Source organism: Macrotis lagotis, chromosome 1, assembly GCF_037893015.1.
Source record: "Macrotis lagotis isolate mMagLag1 chromosome 1, bilby.v1.9.chrom.fasta, whole genome shotgun sequence".
NCBI classification, from domain to species: domain Eukaryota; kingdom Metazoa; phylum Chordata; class Mammalia; order Peramelemorphia; family Peramelidae; genus Macrotis; species Macrotis lagotis.
In genome coordinates, this window is record NC_133658.1 from 652,152,951 (window position 1) to 652,168,052 (window position 15,102).

General features: G+C 33.7%; 1 protein-coding gene across 1 annotated transcript in view; it reads left to right on the top strand.

Annotated features, from left to right (window-relative positions):
• Window positions 1-15,102, top strand: part of SATB2 (SATB homeobox 2) — a 214,180-nt gene that overhangs the window by 106,722 nt on the left and 92,356 nt on the right. The window contains exon 7 of the mRNA XM_074215380.1: window positions 10,727-11,199. Within this exon, the coding sequence (XP_074071481.1) occupies window positions 10,727-11,199 (473 nt within the window). The remainder of the gene's footprint in view (window positions 1-10,726; window positions 11,200-15,102) is intronic.

The window sequence follows — 15,102 nt, forward strand, 5'->3', positions numbered from 1 at the left end:
TATATATATAATATTTGTAAAGACTGATGTATGATCAAAATAATGAAATTTTGGAGCTACAAGAGATCTCAGATAATATTTTGTTCAACTGTTTCTTTTTAGTTATGATCCTCCAAGACAAGATCTTGGAGATTTAGGTGTCTGAGGTCACAGGTCTAGGCAAAATTGGGATTCATTTTTAAGCAAACAAAACAAAGATTGAGAATAGTATGCATAGCTAATATTACTTTTCTACTGATAAGGACTAAAATAAATTTCTTTAATACTTGACTAACCAACTATGCTATGGAATTGCATCAGCTAGAAATGTCATAAGCTTTGGTCAGATATCTTATTCTCATTTACATGGGCCAGACATCTGGATCATTTGGAACAAATGGCTGTCCATGTTTTCAAAAATACTATACACACAGTGAATCTGATTAAAATGCTGAGAAAGTGGTCCTGATTTTTTTGTTGTGATATAGACAGATTAACATTTTTTCTCCTTTAACCTGACTCCTAATATCTTCCAGAATATGCTACATTAAGTTCTCCTAGGAAGCCATACCTTAATCTCTCATATTTTTACCTTCTAAATGTATATGTGCATTTTATATACAGTATGTACACATAGCAATCATAAATATGAAGAAATTAGTCCTTTTTGCAAATAGGACAGAATTTATTAGCTTGTGTATCTATTCACTAAAAACTGTGTGGGATTATTTATCATCAGACTCAGGTATATGGTTGTTTCCCCCATTAGACAGTGAGCTCCTTGTTACTTTTATCATTCTTTCTATCCCTAGTGCTTAGTCCAGTGTCTAACATATGGTAGTCCCTTAATAAATGTTAATTGATGAACTTACACTCTGAAATTCCATTTAGTTATATTGTACAATAATTAAGTTGCCAACTTGGCTTTGTAGGTCTAAAGAGACCTGTACTTTTCATAAACACAATGTGCAAAATAGTGAAACCTACTAAAGGATACTTGTGAGACTTTCTGGTCTTGAGAAGAGAATTTTGTTGAATTTGAACACAAGGGGAGGAGCTTTGTTTCCCTTTCTATTTTAGTGTTATTTCTTTTTAAGTCTTATTCTCATGCCAATTAGTGTGTTCACATTTTAGATTCCTTTTCTGCATGTGAGTCATAGTAAATCTTTACCTAACTTTCTCTTTAAGCACACATCTGGCAGTCCTTACTTTCTCTGTGCTGTGTTCTGGGTCTTGGCTCAAGTAATAAACAACTGGGCAACTCACTTAATCTCTCTCAGTCTTAATATCTCCATTGTGCTCCAAAATATTTTCCTAATTTACCTTTCAGATAGTTGTGAAGTCAGTCAGTCAATAAATATTTAGATATTTGTTAAATACTATAGTACGAGGCACTAGGTTTAACATGGGAAGTACAAAACCAAAAGATAGCCCCTGCCCTCAAGTAATTTAGAGTTTAATGGGAGAAGTCAACACATGAAAGGAAACTGAAAAAGAGTGGGGTCAAGGAAGATATTTGGTTGGAGGATATAATAGAATCCAATTCAAAGGAGTGCATACAGCTGGGCGAGCAATGAAGAGAGGACTAACCCGGGAGTCATCTTTAAATTGATGCTTTGGGACAAGTTTTTTGCTCTCATCAGAACCCTCTGATTGGAGGGTACTCAAGATACTCAAATGCAAGTTGTTTTTGTAAACTTAGGAAATAATAGGTTCACCATATCTTATTTGTTGGAATTTTGGATGTATTTTTGACTCTTACCTTTCATATACAGTCCTATCAATTCCAAGACCATAATATCTTTTCTTCCTTTATTCCATTGTTATTTATATATATGCATGTAAATATATAGATAGATGGATATATTATATAGCCTTTCATTCTCCCATGAATTTTTTTCAAACCTCCTAAATGGATTGCTCTTTCTACTCCAGTTCATATCTCTTACCACTTTCATAAACTGTGACATGGCTATGTCACTCATCTGCTTAGAAATATTCAGTGGAACTTTAACACTTCCTAAATAAAGTCCACACTCCCTTGCCTAGAATTTCATGGTATTTTACAATCTAGAGCCATACTACTTTTACAGTCTTATCAATCAATTTGTTGTTGTTTAGACACTGTTGTGTCCAAATCTTCATGACCCCATGGACCATAACATATCAGGTCCAATACTGTCCACCTGATTTTCTTGGCAAATAAATTGGAGTGGCTTACTATTTCCTTCTCTGTTGGAACTTACCAGTATGACCTGCCCATCTTGGGTAACCCTGCCTGGCATGGGTCAGTGTTTCATTGAGTTGTACAAGTCCCTCTAAAATGATAAAGCAGTGTTTTAGGAGAGGTATTAATCAGTTGGCCATCATTTATTAGATACCTATTATATTTTTCATAGTAATCCCCTTTTCCTAAGGTCCAAAAAGTTGAAAAAACTGTTTTCTAGATATGTTCTAATACCTTTGTGCCTTTTCCATAGACTATTTTCTTATGTTAATAATACTCTTCTTGTTTTTTGCCTATTCAATTCTTTCCTATTTTTTCCATTAAATATTTTATTTATTTTGAGTTTTACAATTTTTCCCCTAATCTTACTTCCCCCCACCACTCCCCACATAAGACGATTTGTCACTCTTTACATTGTTTTCATGTTATACACTGATCCAAATTGAGTATGATGAGACAGAAATCATATCCTTAAGGAAGAAACATAAAGTATAAGAGAAAGTAAAATTACATAATAAGAAAAGGTTTTTTTTTAAATTAAAGGTAACAGTGTTTGGTCTTTGTTCAAACTGCACAATTATTTCTCTGGATACAGATGGTATTCTCTATCACAGATACCCCCAGATTGCACTGATGGAATGAGCAAGTCCATTAAGATTGACTATAGCCCCCATGTTGCTGTTAGGGTGTACAATGTTCTTCTGGTTCTGTTCATCACACTCAGCATCAGTTTATGTAAATCCTTCCAGGCTTCCCTGAATTCCCACCCCTCCTGGTTTCTAATAGAACAATAGTGTTCCATCACATACATATACCAGTTTGTTAAGTCATTCCCCAATTGAAGGACATTGACTTAATTTCCAATTCTTTGCCACCACAATCAGGAGTGCTATGAATATTTTTTGTACAAGTGATATTTTTAACCCTTTTTCATGATCCCTTCTGGGTATATACCCAGTAGTAGTATTGCTGGATCAAATGGTATGCACATTTTTGTTGCCCTTTGGGCATAATTTCAAATTGCTCTCCAGAAAGGTTGGATGAGTTCACAGCTCCACCATCAATGTATTCATGTCCCAAATTTCCCAAATCCCTTCCAACATTGATCATTGCCCTTTCTGGTCATATTGGCCAGTAAAAAAATAATTTGTCCTAGAGGTATAAAACAGATGTAAACCAGACAACAGAAGGCTTCCCGGAGGACCATCAATTGTATTTATCTTGTAGATACTGATTTATGAGTAAGTTGTTTCTCCTCCATTAGACTGGAAGGTCCTTAAAGGAGGGACAATTCTTGCTCTTTTTTGGAGATAAGGGAGAGTATTCCTGATGCTTAGTAAAATTCCAAAGACATAATAAATGCTTGTTGTCTTGGTTAAGTTCATAATAGAGGTATTGTTTGTTCTGAGCCTTGAAACTATGATCTGGGAGTATGTTTCAGGTATGAGGGACAGACAATCTGGGTGAAGGCTTAGAAATGAGCCCTAGAATTTGTAGTTGAGAAATCTTATTTTTTTTAATCAAATTATAAATATTAAATTCTTGCTAATGTAAAGCACTGTGCTAAGTCCTGAGGTTACAAAGAAGGACAAAAGACAATCCTTGCCCTAAGGAAGGAGATGAGAAAAGACATAGATTAAAAGGAAGCTAAAGAGTTGATGAAGGAGGGAGAAAAGGAGAAGGGACCGTATGCTGAAATCTTTGATTCATTTGTTGCCTTGGACTTCCTCTTTAAATCAAGGATCTGGAAGGAAGTTTCCATCCTTTACCCTCTCCAGACTTCATCATGTCATCAATAACCAAGTAGTTAACATTTATATAGCACTTACTGTGTTGGACACTAGGCTAAGCTCATTATATTTATTGCCTCATTTCATCCTCACAACAATTCTGAGAGATAGGTATTATTATTAACTCTAGTCTACAAAGGAGAAAACTAAGGCAAACAAAAGTTAAGTGACTTGCTCAAGTTTTTATAACTAGGAAGAGATGTTGGATTGAAATCAAGTATTTCTAACCCCAGGCTTGGCACTTCTTCACTGTTCTACCTAGGCAGCCCCAGAGGATTGGGGAATGAGGTATGACTATGATAGTTTAATCTTACAGGAGAATGAGTTTTTGGAGGAAACAATGAAGACTGGGAAAGCAGCTAGGTAGAAAATGATCAGCAGTGTGACTAGGGCCATCTTCAGTACATTAAAGAGTGAAGAAGAATGGAAATGAACAGCATGGTTGTGGTTTCTGATGGTACCAAAGTTCTAAATAGGCACTTACCAATCATTGAGTTGACCAGAGTCATCGCAAACTAGACCTACTATGGCTGGTTGTCATGAGGAAAAATTTCAGATTTGGTAATTTCTCTTGTTTACTTTCTATTAATCTTGTTATCATATGAGCATGAATTCTAGGACTGGTCCATTTCATAGTTTGACTTAATTTCACAGCTTAGGGCTTTTTGGTGGTGATCACTATTTGGAAACTGAGTTGTCTGTTGATGGTGGTTGAAATGTGTGAAGAAATCCCAGCATTCATCATCTCTTCTGTTCATTGAATAAATAGGATTCTGTCCTCTATAGTTATGCTGCCAGGAAGTGATGGATTGGACAATAATTTGACTTCTTCTAGGACTCCTCAGGGATGGATCAGTCATCTGGGAAGTATTCTGCTTGTGGGTCATTCCCCCTTTTCTGTAATGGTTAGAGCATTTGTTTGGATTTAATATATCAATTCTGGCTGAACTGGGCATGGAGTTTTTGAAACTATACCAGACTATAAATAGACATCATCTTCTTGACCTTATTTTCCTTAGTGAAACTGTTAACCAAAGACTTGGACAAAGCCCTTTGGCTTTAGGTATGAATCTTCCCAATCAAATTCTATTGAGTTTCAAAGTGAGCCTGATGACTAGTCTCTGATGGACCTTTCATTGAGAAGTTTCTTTTCCTGAGCCAGTAAAGAATCTTGTAATATGATATCACTATTGTAAAGCATGTCCTAATCTGAGTTTGAAAGGGAGGTCTTGAAATGGTCTCTAGTTACCCAGTTAATTATAATCTTCTACCTGATTTGAAGTGATGAGTAGGGAGCTGAACTGAGGTGGGAGCTTAACTGAGTCAAACTAAAGAGGAAGGTCTGATGGGAAGTTTTGAAAATTATTTTGTGTTTAATCATACATATCTATGAATAAAGTTCCAAATGTTTTGTGACTATTTGCAAAATGTTTTTTTCTTTGTTTGTCCACCCCTCCAAGTCAAGTTAGAATTAAATACATGGAAGGCCAGAGTCCAAATAATTTGCTTAAGAAAATTGCAGAACCTATTGTCATCTTCCAGTAAAGAGTTCAAATCTTTTGAAAAATATTTGAGGAAAGCATGACAAGACAAAATAATAATTTCATCTCTTTATAAACCTATGAGAAATACTAGACACTTTAGTCAAAACATCCAATCCGATTGGAATTAGCTAGAAGACAATCCATTTTTCAGCTCAACCCATATGTCCTTATGAAAGTCAATAAAACATGTAAATAGACATATTAATCAACAAGAATTTATTATGAGTCTAATATATTCCAGAGTGCATCCTGTGAATTCAAATACTGTGAGTGAAGCAATCCCAATGAGTTTACAAGTGATTAGCCACTTGTATAGTTTTTAGAAATATGAAATTTAACTGTTTAATGTTATTTTAGATAAGATTAAGTCTCAATGTGTGAGTATTGTAGATTGAAGAAATAAATAATTTCTTATAAAGTTGCCATTATCTCAGAGGACAAAAATGAAAAATGAAATAGAAATTTTTTTCTTAAGAGATAAAGCAACATGCATTTTTAAAAGTAATTTTAGAATATAAACCACTAAGCAAGTTGTGATGTTTGGTCATCTTTACAGCACAATTAACTAAGTGCAATGCTTAGTAATAGAGTGTTCTGATAAGATTTTATTTTTTTTCATTAACTTGCCAACCCCTTTTAAATATTTGTTGAAAATAAACTAGTTTGATTTTTTGCTGGAGTAATAGTATCTATTACCTCCACTGGCTCTGTCTTTGCTAATTCAGGATTTGATAGTGTCTTATCCTGAAGAGCAAATTTTATTGAGTACCTATGTAATTGTGGATTATATAGGGAATTAGAACTTTAGAATTCTAATTAGAATTAGGATAATTTTAAAGATGCAAGGTAATGCTGAATTTGCACTGACCTTAAGATCTATCCTAAAATAGAACATGGGCTGGGCTGCACTGTGGATAGAGTACTGAGTCTGGAGTCAGGAAGAGTCAACTTCCTGAGTTCAGAGCTGGCCTCAGACACATTCTCTTTGTGTGACCCTAGGCAAGTCACTTAACCTTGTTTGCCTCAGTTTTCTCATCTGTAAATGAGCTGGAGATTGAAATGGCAATACATTCCAGTGTTTTTGCCAAGAAAACCCCAAGTGGGGTCACAAAGAGTCAGACATGATTGAAAACAGCTGAATAAAAACAAGACTAGAACTAATATTTTCTTTAAATTCTCTTGTATCTATTTTTCTTTTGAAAGAAGAGAATGGGGAGGGACGACTAATCTAATAAAGAGAGAACTTTGGTTCATTAGATGCTAGTTAGTTGAGAAATTACCACGTATCTATAAAACTATTAATTAGGTATATAAAAATTGCATTACAATATGAATTGATAGGATGACCCTAAACAACGAATTTCAACTTTTACTACTTATTTCCATAATAAAACATAGTTAATTTGCTTATCTAGCAAGGATTTCATGAAAGCTATTGATAAGTTTGTAAATAGTTTTTAATCCTTTCAGGTATAACTGAATGGTAAACATAGGTTACTATAATAATATAAAATAGAATTAAGTTAACTATTACTTTAAAATAACATTTTCATTTCTTTTTTGTTTCTTTTTAACAAATAGATTTATAGATTAAAAAAGAAAGATGGATATGACAAAGTAATGCACACGAATGCAAGGAGGGAATTGCTTTTAGAATAGTAGTCATTAAGGAAGTAATAAAAATGATTATATAAACAACTTAGAATACAGATAACTTGAGGGAAATCTGCTCCCAAATATATCTTTGTCTTTCTTATGCACTTTTTATATTGACACTGGTCATTGAAATAACTTGATTTTTAAAAATGTCATTGCCTATCTAAAGTGCTATGAAAATCCTTGAAATAGAATGCAGATTTGAAGCAAATTCACTCTTGTTACTAATTTAAATAAATTCCTACAGAATTTTAACTCTCTAGCTAACCATGTATGTGTTTAAAAACCTTGAATCATTTGAATGCTTAGGAGCCATTCTGGAGCATATTTATCCTAGCCCCCTATATTTGGACTCAGAAGACCTCCATTCAAATCCTGCTTTTGTACTTAGTAGCCCCATCATCATGGATGAGAGTCTGTGCTTAAGGTTTCTTATTTGCAAAGTGTAAATATTATTACTTGTATTACCTGTCACAGGGATTTCATAAAGACTGTACTGTGTAAAAAAAAATAACTTATAGGAATATGAGAAATTGCTATGACCTTGAAACCTTATATATGGCATAGCTTTCATGGGCTAGCTGTGGAGACTGAGAGAATCCCTGTGAATTGGGGTGCTTATAATTTGTCCCTTAAGTTTCTTGGAATGTGCAGTCAGCAGCATGATTTAAGTCCTGTGAAGTTTGATCTGAAACAAAATCTTCCTGAATTCTCTTGAACCAATCAGAAATACTAAGGAGGCCCTAAACTTATGTAGGTTCTTTAGGGACCTCTCTTTAGTTCAGGATGCTTTAACTAGGAACAGGAGAGTTATTGAACCAATTCTCGTATTGTCAAGGGCAGAGTGATACTATGACCTTATGAACCAGTGAGTTGCTCATCTGAATAATATTATCATGCATGTATCTTGCTGTAGATATAGTACAATAGATAGTACAGTAGAATCACTGTCACTCTCTCACTATCTCATGGAAAGGTAATTTATTCCAGTCTGCTCTATCTTTGCCCTTTGCCTCCAATTCAACATAAGAAACTTTTATTAGAAACTTTCTGCCCATGACAGACATTTTTTGAAGAATTTAAAAGAATTTTAAACTATAAGAAAATAATTAGGATACTGAAAATAGAAAACAAACCCCTGAACCTATTTTAATTAGCAAATGCTAATCTCACTAGTTATCTCCAATTTAGATTTACTTCTAGTGTTCTGATGCATAGTAGCAGTATATTGTCCTTTTGTTAAAGTTCAGTGATTCTAGCAAAATTATGAAAATGTTTATAGATAACAAAAAAGAATCTAAAATTGAAATCCTCAAAATTTTAAAGGAAAAAGAAGGTGAAAAATATTTTCTCAAAATATGCATTTCTATAAGTAAAAAAGGAAAAAAGACATTTGTCTTTAAAAATCATATAAGGGTAATTATCACCAATTATTTAATACTCATTGATAACATGCAATCGTATCCTTATCATAAAACAAGATTTTTGCATCATGGTTACATTCTAGGGAAGTGGGGGGAACCTGGTAATGTAGTGCTATGGAGACTGTGGAGTCATAATTTTGGAGTTCGAATCCTGTCACCAACATTTACTACTTTTATGATCATATAGATCTCAGTTTTCTCCTGTGTAAAATGAATATAGTAATACTCAAACTACCTCTATCACAGGAATATAATGAAAGGAATTTGTGTTGTATATATGCTTATGCTATATGCTCTATATATGTGTATATTTATGAATTATTAACATTTTCTGAAATATAAGCTTTTAAAATCAGTTATCTGTTAGCTGATAAAAAGTATTTAAATTTTAAAATACTGCAAAGATTCTGCTAAAGTTTTTTTTTTAAGTAGAAGGTTTTATCACTTCAGAACACTCGGGAACTACATCTCAATCTTATTGAGGGAATATTCTATGACTTAAATGCTCTATATTGTGAAAGAATAAACAACATAGAAAATGATTAAGTTGTCAAGAGTTTACATATTGAATTTTAAAAAAATGATTAATAATGGGCCAAAAAATGTAGGATTCCTAAAAAAAATTTTGTCCTCAAACCCTACTATTTGGAAATTCCTTAAGAAATAATGTCATTTGGGGTGGCTAGGTGGTGCAGTGAGGGCGGCTAGATGGCTCAGTGAAGGGAGGCTAGGTGGCGCAGTGAGGGTGGCTAGGTGGCACAGTGAAGGGCGGCTAGGTGGCGCAGTGAATAGAGCACCGGCCTTGGAGTCAGGAGTACCTGGGTTCAAATCCGGCCTCAGACACTTAATAATTACCTAGCCTTGTGGCCTTGGGCAAGCCACTTAACCCCATTGCCTTGGAAAATCTAAAAAAAAAAATTTCATTTAATAGAAAGAAAACTTTTGCTTTGTGTCTTTTTAAGATCAGACATCATTTTTGTTTTAATTGATCCTTAGATGAAAATATATATTGTGATATTGGGGGGGATGGCTTAAGAATTTGAATATGATAAGACTTGGGCTTTCTTTGCTTCATTTGCCTAGTGAGGATAAGAATGATATCCTTTGTAGAATTGTATAGATCAATTAAGAATATCTAGGTCTTCTGAATTTTCATTATGTATGCTGCTGCGTTTGGTTCTAAGAGCACTTAGCTCAACATTTAATTAATATATAAGGGATATATATTTGTATATATCCCTTAAATGGGAGATAGTTGAAAGGTGTTGCACATTAAAAATGTGAAAGCAAAATGGTAACCCATATTAGAGTAAATTTAATTGCATGTAGAGGTATTTTGTGATTTGCTCTGACAAGCTTTTTTTTACCTACCTTTAAATTTCAATCACTCTAAAAAAACAAACACATACAACTCTTTTTTGAAATAGTTTTCTTTTTTTATTTATTTAAGGCAATGGGGTTAAATGACTTGCCCAAGGTCACACAGCTAAGCAGTTATTAAGTGTCCGAGGCCAAATTTGAATTCAGGTCCTCCTGCCTCTAGGTCCGGTACTCTATCCACTGTGCCACCTAGCTTCCCCCACAAATAGTTTTCTTCTTAAAGCAGTTAGCTTTTAAGGAGTTTTAAGGAGTTTTTAAGGAGTTATTTAAGTTATTTAAGGTGTTCATTGTTTTTATAATAGTAGGTTAGCAGTTAATTTGTTGGGAGATATTGTCCTTGTCATTTCCTGATGAGAATAACCTAGGGAGTTGATGGAACTTTTGACTATGGAAAGAGTTCAGATTGTATAGTTGTTGTTTTTTCTCTTGGTTATTTCAGTAAAATTTAATATTGAAGTAATTTCAACAAAGTGAAAGCAGTCAATGGTTTGATTTGGAATCTTCTTTTAGTTTGTTTAAATGAGGAGGCTTTTACACGTGGGTGTAAGTCATTTTCCCTTACAATATTCTAAAGGTACTTTTTTTTTTACCTTTGTACACATTTGTTGGGGGGGGGATCTATTTGAACGTAATCATATGACAGAAGCACGATAATTCAATATTAGCTATTTTTGGTATTAACTACTTGTTTTAAAATAACAAAATTTCATTTTTATCTTTTGACAGTGGAAAGAGTGGAAAGAGAAAACCTTTCAGACTATTGTGTTCTGGGCCAACGTCCAATGCATTTACCAAATATGAACCAGCTGGCAACCCTGGGAAAAACTAATGAACAGTCTCCTCATAGCCAAATTCACCACAGTACTCCAATCCGAAACCAAGTGCCCACATTACAGCCCATCATGAGCCCTGGTCTTCTTTCTCCCCAGCTCAGTCCACAATTGGTAAGGCAACAAATAGCAATGGCCCACCTGATCAACCAACAGATAGCTGTCAGCCGACTACTGGCTCACCAACACCCTCAAGCCATCAATCAACAGTTCCTGAATCACCCCCCCATCCCCAGAGCAGTAAAACCAGAGCCAACAAACTCTTCAGTTGAAGTTTCTCCAGACATTTACCAGCAAGTCAGAGATGAGCTGAAGAGAGCCAGTGTATCCCAAGCAGTGTTTGCTAGAGTGGCATTCAACCGTACACAGGTATTATTTTCTTTACTTTTATACTTGCATTCCCAATGCTAAGGGGTACATAATTGGTTCATTCTGTGGTATGAAAATGACTGAGAAATAATTGTGACAGTCTGGCATAAGTGCTATAAATCCTTCAATATGAACAAGGTAGGTTTTCTACTTGGTTAAATATCCACACTGGCGGACTTCACATTTTCCTATTATATTTAATGACAATATAGTATAAATCCATATTAAGCTCATTATATATAAATTTTTCCTATAGAATATTTTTGAATGATTTGATAATGAATTTAATTCAAAGAAGATTGTGAATGTTTCTTTTAATTGCTACATTTCTCTTCACTGTTGTCACAGAGTCCTTTAGCAGCATTGCTCTAGTCTATAGTGATCAGAATTGTATAAGAAAGTTGTCTCTAATAACACTATTACAATCCAGTATGGTGAAGTATCCCCAGACAAAATAAGGAAAAAAAATTAGAATCCAATTTTTTATTTTTTTATCTTTATAATACAATCTTTTGTGTTGCTTCTGGGAGTTTACATTTATGCACATGAAGAATCATTTCATGACAAATTAACATTTTGTTTTCAGGTTTATTTGAAGACCTGTTTGTTTATATGCTTGCTATGTATAAAATTAGAAACATGGTTGTATATCATTTTGAATTTTAAAAGAAAGATTGGATTAAATGGTGAATGGATTAAAAATAGATTTATTGACTACTTACTAGGTACTAGGCATTGTGCAAATTACAGGGGGCAAAAATATAAGCAAGCAGGAACTTCTTTGCAACTCTGGATCTTACATTCTAAGATGGGGAAGACAATAGATCAAGGGAATCTGAAAGGAGGATGGAATAAAAGTGTAGAGATGTCTGGAAAGAGGTTTAGGGTGAAAGCTGAATTATCAGAACTGAAGACCAAGGAGCATATTTTAATGTTGGGGTGGGGTGTAGAGAGAGCAGGAATGATTTTTGGATGATAGCTAGAGGCAGAATACCAGGAAGTGGTGTGGGAACTTGGTTCTATACAAGTTAGGATACAAAAACAAGTGACCTAGGATAACATCCAAGATTATTTGGGGAGGAAAACATCCAAGATTATTTGGGGAGTTGTGGTTAATGATTATCGTGTAGCCAATGGTTATGGTGAGCCAATGACTGCGGTGTTAAGTATATTATACAACACTTTTTATCCAAATGGAATGAGGCAGGACTAAGGACCCTATTGGCATGAGAGTTTAGTGTTTGGACAACTAAAGATCTTTCTTAGCCTGTACTTTTTGTCCACTTTTATGGATTAATGATTTTGGGCAGGGAGAGAATTACCATCTTGAAAACAAAAAGTTTAAAAGTCTCTGATTGAAGCATGGAAGCACAGTTTTGTTATTTTCCTTTTTCCATTGAAATTTTAACATGACTCTACTCTGAAAAAATCACTTTCAATCAATGTGAGTTTGACTTCATGGACTAACCTTGAAGGTATCAAATGGAAACTAGGTAGGAATGTATATATATTTCCTTTTAAAATTCTGTTTTCAATTTAGGAGTGCTTTTCATCCCATGAGGATCATAACCTGTTATGTATAAAGCTTGACATAATCAAGGTAGATGATATTGACAGAATGACATATTTTGAACTTAGGCAGGAAGTCACTGGGCCTTATATGATCGAGCTTCACTATCAGATTTAGTGGGTAAAAATGAGACTATTCAATGCCCCAGGAAACCAACTTTTTTTTTTTTTTAATTTTGTCCTTTTTATGAGAAGTTCAATTAGGATAATCAGCCATTTATATATGGTATAATACTTTAAAGGAAAAAAAGGGCTAGCACAATACAGAATAGTACCAAAGTATAACTTGTATGAAATAAATCTTTACCTCTTATCTTCAGATTGCAGTGAGAATTAAAAACCATCTTTTTATATTTGATGGATACCAATAGCAAGTTATGATCTTTTAACTTAGTTGGTTCCTATTTAGTATAATATATTTTTAATTCACTGAGAAGTTTCAAGTTCAGTAATGTCCATTATATATCTATTATCAAATCTAAGATAAAATGCTTTGTATATTTTGTTATACAACAATTTATATTTCCATAATTCTTTGTATATTTGCATAGAAAGGCAAACTATGATACATTTAAAAAATCATTTGTGCATGACATTCACAATTTAAAAATGTAGCATATAAAGTGCTTCCCTGCTTTTTCCTTTGAAAAACACTTTATCCAAAGTATATTCATTCATGTTAAACTTTTTTCTCCAAAGACATATTTAAGGCAAATGCTTCCTTGTATATCTGACCCATTTCTCTTTAGCTGTATATGTAAAATAATGAAATTAATTAATAGAAATTTCTCTCCCCACAGACTATCTTTAATGAATTTTAATCAATCAAGTCTCAGTAAAAAAATCATAAAAATACAGCTTGTTTGAGAATCTGACCCTCCACCACACTTTACGGCAAATTCTTGGTTCTTTGTGCAGTCAAATAAAACTAGCTTTTATCAATACAATGGTTTATGGGTTTTTTTTTCCTTATATCATCTTTAATTTGATGACACAAATATATATTGTCTAAAGAAGAAGATATAATAAGTAATATTGGTTTTGGGGAAGGGGAAATTTTTAGGAATATGAAACATCATCAGACATCCCTGGGGGGGGGGGGGACTAAATTCACATTATAAATAATTCTGAAAACCACCATACCAGAGAACTAGATCAGTAACATGGCTACAGGATTCATATTATTTAGGTGGCAGTCTCTAGATCATCAGAACCTTGATCGCAGAATAGTTTTGGGCTTCAGGTAAGTCCCATTGATTTATGTAAATCAACAGCATATGATTTAGAGTTGAATGGGACCTCAGTCTTACCACCTCATTTTACAAATGAGGACAGTGAGGGTCAGAGAGATATAATCACTTACCAAAAGTCTCACAGCTAAAATATAGCAGAGCAAGGATTTATAGCACATTAACTTTATTAGATGCTATTTTCTCATATTTTGGCTTTCCTTACATTTTCTTCACATTTTTTTCCTGAATGGAAAATTTACCTGCATGCTTTTCTTTTTTCTGAAGAGCCAGATGAATTTTTTGTATAACAAGTATTTATTTTAAAAATTATGAGATTGAAGAGTTATGATGAACCTATAATATTATGTCATGCACATAAGTGGTAACTTAACGGACATTCGTAGATTATATGAATAATTATCACAGGCATTTGGGTCAGGGTGACAAAATGAAACAATATGTTCAGAGGGATTTCAGTTCAGGCTGTATCCTCTACTCAAAAAATCATAAATCCCTGTGATCTTTTATTGGAACTAAATTTGCTCCATCTTAAAATTCTTCTCAGTGTTATTGATGATCTCAAGTTATTGATGACTGAAGGAAATGTGTGGTAGCAAAACCAAAACTAAAAACACTGTCATCAGCATTATCTTTAACTTATACATCCTACTGATCTTTTAAAATCCAGGAAGCCTGTATAAAAGTCTGCTAAGTTTGAAGAATGACAATGATGTTCTTTATCAAAAATCAACCAAAAATAATTCTCAGGCTTTTCTTTTTCCCCTTTTAACACTCACTCCTTAAAAAAAGGCATTGGATCTGGAGTGACGTGATAACCACCCAACTTCACTTAAATTTTAAAAACAGCTCCATATATCTGAACATCTAGTTTTGTAGGAGTTTTACTAGCTAGATTGCAGATCACGTGCACAATAGAAATAGACTAAGTTTATTAATTATTATTATTAAGTTATGTTTCCAATATCCTATCACTGATATCATTGATGAAGTCAATAGTAATACAAAAACAGAAGACCAATGTTAGCACAATAGGTTAGGGTTGCATTTTAAAATGAACTATTCAGACTTTCCTGCAGTCTAA